Source organism: Cibotium barometz, chromosome 31, assembly GCF_041138505.1.
Source record: "Cibotium barometz isolate CiBa-2024 chromosome 31, ASM4113850v1, whole genome shotgun sequence".
Classification (NCBI taxonomy): Eukaryota; Viridiplantae; Streptophyta; class Polypodiopsida; order Cyatheales; family Cibotiaceae; genus Cibotium; species Cibotium barometz.
Window position 1 is genome coordinate 30371806 of NC_141076.1, and position 3818 is coordinate 30375623.

The 3818-nt window shown below is 43.6% G+C and overlaps 1 protein-coding gene across 2 annotated transcripts; it reads left to right on the top strand.

Annotated features, from left to right (window-relative positions):
* The first annotated feature begins 395 nt into the window (after positions 1 to 395).
* On the top strand, positions 396 to 3439 carry LOC147620729 (gamma-glutamylcyclotransferase 2-2-like). 2 transcript variants are annotated; one of them, XM_086825005.1, is made up of 9 exons: positions 396 to 491; positions 527 to 1076; positions 1688 to 1764; positions 1887 to 1940; positions 2053 to 2109; positions 2194 to 2234; positions 2347 to 2418; positions 2541 to 2620; positions 2780 to 3439. In XM_086825005.1, the coding sequence occupies exons 2-9, from the start codon at positions 968 to 970 to the stop codon at positions 2998 to 3000; spliced, it is 711 nt and encodes a 236-aa protein (XP_086681131.1). In that variant the 5' UTR covers positions 396 to 491; positions 527 to 967; the 3' UTR covers positions 3001 to 3439. The 2 variants fall into 2 exon arrangements, with proteins under 2 accessions (XP_086681131.1, XP_086681130.1); XM_086825004.1 differs by having other exon boundaries at positions 463 to 1076.
* Positions 3440 to 3818: the final 379 nt, after the last annotated feature.

The following is a 3818-nucleotide window of genomic DNA, read 5'->3' on the forward strand; positions in this document are numbered from 1 at the left end:
GAGAGTTTTAAGAAACACATGCATCTAGAGCACATATATAATGCATCTAGAGCACATATATAGAGAGAGAAGAGAAGAGAGAAGAGGGGGTGAACATGGACATGAATCGTATCAAGAGAGAGAGAGAAAGAAAGAAAGATATATTAAAGTCTTCTAAAGGCGGAAATGGCCCATGAGACCAAAACAAGGTACAACTGATGATGATGATGATATCTCATCATAACAAATCTGAAAGAAAGAATGAAAATAGTAACAACCTATGAGAGCTAATAGTCACGCGTAAACTCCTCGGGTGTTGTTGGCAATGATGGCTCGAATCTGCCAATGGTGAGGGAGTCGACGCGATCCTCGTGGTAGGGGGAGAGAGAGAGAGAGAGAGTGAGACGCGTTATACAGTGAACCTGGACGGGATCTGCTTGTCGGTGGGAAGCCTTATTTGAACCTGAGAAATAAGCCCAAACCTAACGTTTCAATCTCTGTGCTTTCTCTAGGTGGATTCAGAGAGGTCTCTCTGTGTTTTCTCTAGGTGGATTCAGAGAGGTCTCTCTGTGTTTCTAGGGTTAGGGTTTGTGGCCACATTCTTCACTTTTTTTTTTTTGGGGGGGGGGGTTTCAGGTGGAGATCTGCCTCTCCATTCTTACACTGATTTTAGGGTTCTTTTGGTTCAGCATTGCCATTTCTTCAAGGGTTTTATCTTCTCTGTTATCAGAATCTTCATCGTTAGGTCTGAAGCTCAGCGCTGCAAAAAATCGTCGAATGCACCGAAATTGTGGGGTAAAATACCCTTGAATTCATCGTCTTCAGAGATCTACATACCGGGGGTCTATTTTCGTTGTTGCTGCAGTGGAGGCTGCAGAGTACATTGATCAGACTGACCATCAATAGAAGGCCGATACCTTTTTTTTTGAAAGTGGAAGGGCATCATCATCAAAGTACAAACTCCTGCAGCACCAGAAGTGCAAAAAAGATGGTGATCTGGGTTTTTGGCTATGCCTCTCTGGTGTGGAAAGCCGGATTTGATTACGATGACCGAAAAGTAGGCTTCATCAAGGGTTACCGGCGTGCCTTTCACCTCGGTAAGCTGCATTCTGCTTTTCCTTCACGATTGCTTGAGTTTTACTTTAACATGGTGGAATAGGGAATTATCCTGTAGGGAAGAACGTTCCATGTAATGTGGCCACTCAAGAATGTTCCATGTAACCGGTCATGTGGGGACGAACGTTCTAGGTTTCATGGAGCTACCCATTCTGAGAAGGTGACACGTGCCCTTTCATGGCTCTCAGGAGTGTGCCCATGGAGTGTGGCAACCCTCGGATGGAAGGTAGCCATCCGTTAATGGCTGTGCAATGCTTCGAGGGGAGTGTTGGCATAGGTCATGATTCATGAAAGCAATCTCCTTATGGTGCCAATGAGGTAGCCTAGTGGTAGTGTGTCAAAAGTCTCGAGGGGAGGTCCCAGGTTGAATTGCTCTGCAGACTGCGAGGTCTGGTGTCATCTTGGAAGGGGGTAGGGCGGAGGATCCCCCAGACCCCCTCCCCCTCCCCCGTGTTTGCGGCATGAGTATAGTGTGCATTGCAAGGTTGCTGGTGTGGCAGTACTGTGCTGCTTCAAAGAACTCATCAAATTTTGTTTTGGAGTATGCCACTCATTGAAAGAATCGCTCATGCTTTTCTGTTTTGTGTTGCAGCTTGTTTTGAACACAGGGGAACACCTGATCTTCCTGCCCGAGTCGCCACATTAGAACCAGACGATGAGGCTGTCTGCGTATGTCTTCTTTTTGTGTTGCTTACTGTTTTCTCTATGTTTTTCCTGAAAACACCATGGTCACTTTGTCATAACCATGTCATTTTTATATCAATGGCATCTAACCTGCTCTGTCATTGCAGTGGGGTGTTGCTTACTGTATCAAAGGAGCCGAAGCAGCCCAGAGAGCAATGTCGGTAAGTTTTGGCAGTGCTACTTAATAAGGCACCAAAACATTAGTAATATGGTAGCCTCTTAATTGTGGCATTGCAAGCATACCCAGCCTCACTTCTTGTCTTATGTGCACAGTATTTGCATGTGAGGGAATGTGAATATGACCAAATAGATTCCCTTGAGTTTTTCACGGTAAGCTTGTTTCCAAGTTGGCTGCTTCCTTACTCTTCCTTCAAAGCTGTACTTATCCTTTTCTGCTATGCTCTCTTTCATCAGGAGGATTCACCCCATAAACCTGTCATCCCCAAAGTTCTAGTGTAAGTAAATTTTAATTTAGAGTCTTTAATATAACTGCTTTTTCTCATTAGATACAATGTCTCTGTCACTTCAAAATCATGAGAAACTTATGATATTTCTGTCAATTTGCAGGTTTATGTCCACTCTTAACAAATCGAGTAACAAATATTACCTGGGTGCTGCCTCAAAGGATGACATAGCAATGTGAGTTTTAAGCGCCAGCCTTGTTGCATACAAACTTGACTTGCACATGACTTGTAAGTTGGTGCTTCATTTTGCTCTTATTTCCTCCCTGATGGTCTGTGTTGTTTTACCATGTGCTCCAGGCGAATTGCCACAGCGACAGGTCCTTGTGGCCCCAATTGCGACTATCTTTTCCGTCTGGTGGAGGCCTTGAGAGAGATAGGTGGGTTTTGTGTGGGCTACCACTGATTCTTGTCAGTAAGCATTGTTTCATATAGGTTTCATGGTAACATGCGCTCTCTATATTTGTTATAACCAGTAGACATGGGTTCATAGAGCGCCCTCATATAGCAGCTATGTTTGGCATGTGGGCGGTGCACAGGTCACGAAGATGTGGAGATGGTTGAGCTGGCAAGTGCTGTGAGAAGAACACTCAGTGAGCAGAAGTCACAGGCCAACATGAAGAATACAAGTCAAATCCAGATTAGCTCGTTTAGCAGCCAGAGTTTTTGTCCCAAGCCACAGTTGTTGATTCCTATATCAGTCCACAAGGGGGTTCCTATGAGCCGTAGTCCGAGGCTACTCAAAAGCCAAGCAAGGTGATGATTGATAAAGAGGGTAACAACAGGACAGTCATTAACCGGGTCTGTGTTCTTGGGAGCGTGGTTCTTACTATTCACAGGTGAAGAAGAGCTGATGCGTGCTAGTGTGGATGGTCACTACCCATCATAGAGGGATTCTTTATCTACTAGGCTCTAAAACTTCTGGTTTTACAGTCGGCACATCTCTCATTCTTTTCAAATTGATTGAAGGATGTTCTTGTCAACAGGGCAAGAAGAAAATATATCATTTGTTGGAAATTCTCCATTTTATAATTGTAGGTTATACAAGTTTTACAGTCGGCACATCTCTCATTCTTTTCAAATTGATTGAAGGATGTTCTTGTCAACAGGGCAAGAAGAAAATATATCATTTGTTGGAAATTCTCCATTTTATAATTGTAGGTTATACAAGTTTTGTAATGCAAAGGATATTCTTGTCAGGCCATGATGAGCATGCCCCATGTCTCAAAGCCCAGAGCAGCCATTACATCAGTGATGTAATCCCATTGCACTGTATCAAATGCGTTTGCCACATCCTCTCTCTTTCTCTCCAATTTGTAGACTAGTTTCTCTGATTTTAAACTTCACTTACTGCTATTTTTATGGACTAGTTTCCTTGATTTACATCATAACGTCCTGCAAGTTTCTTGTTTTTGTACTTCTCCCTACCTGGAGAGTAACTCATGGCTGCTAAACTAGAACAAAGCTGCATTATTCTTGAGGAGTAGGAAGCTGCATTATTCTCCCTACCTGGGGAGTAACTCATGGCTGCTAAACTAGAACAAAGCTGCATTATTCTTGAGGAGTAGGAAGATCCCA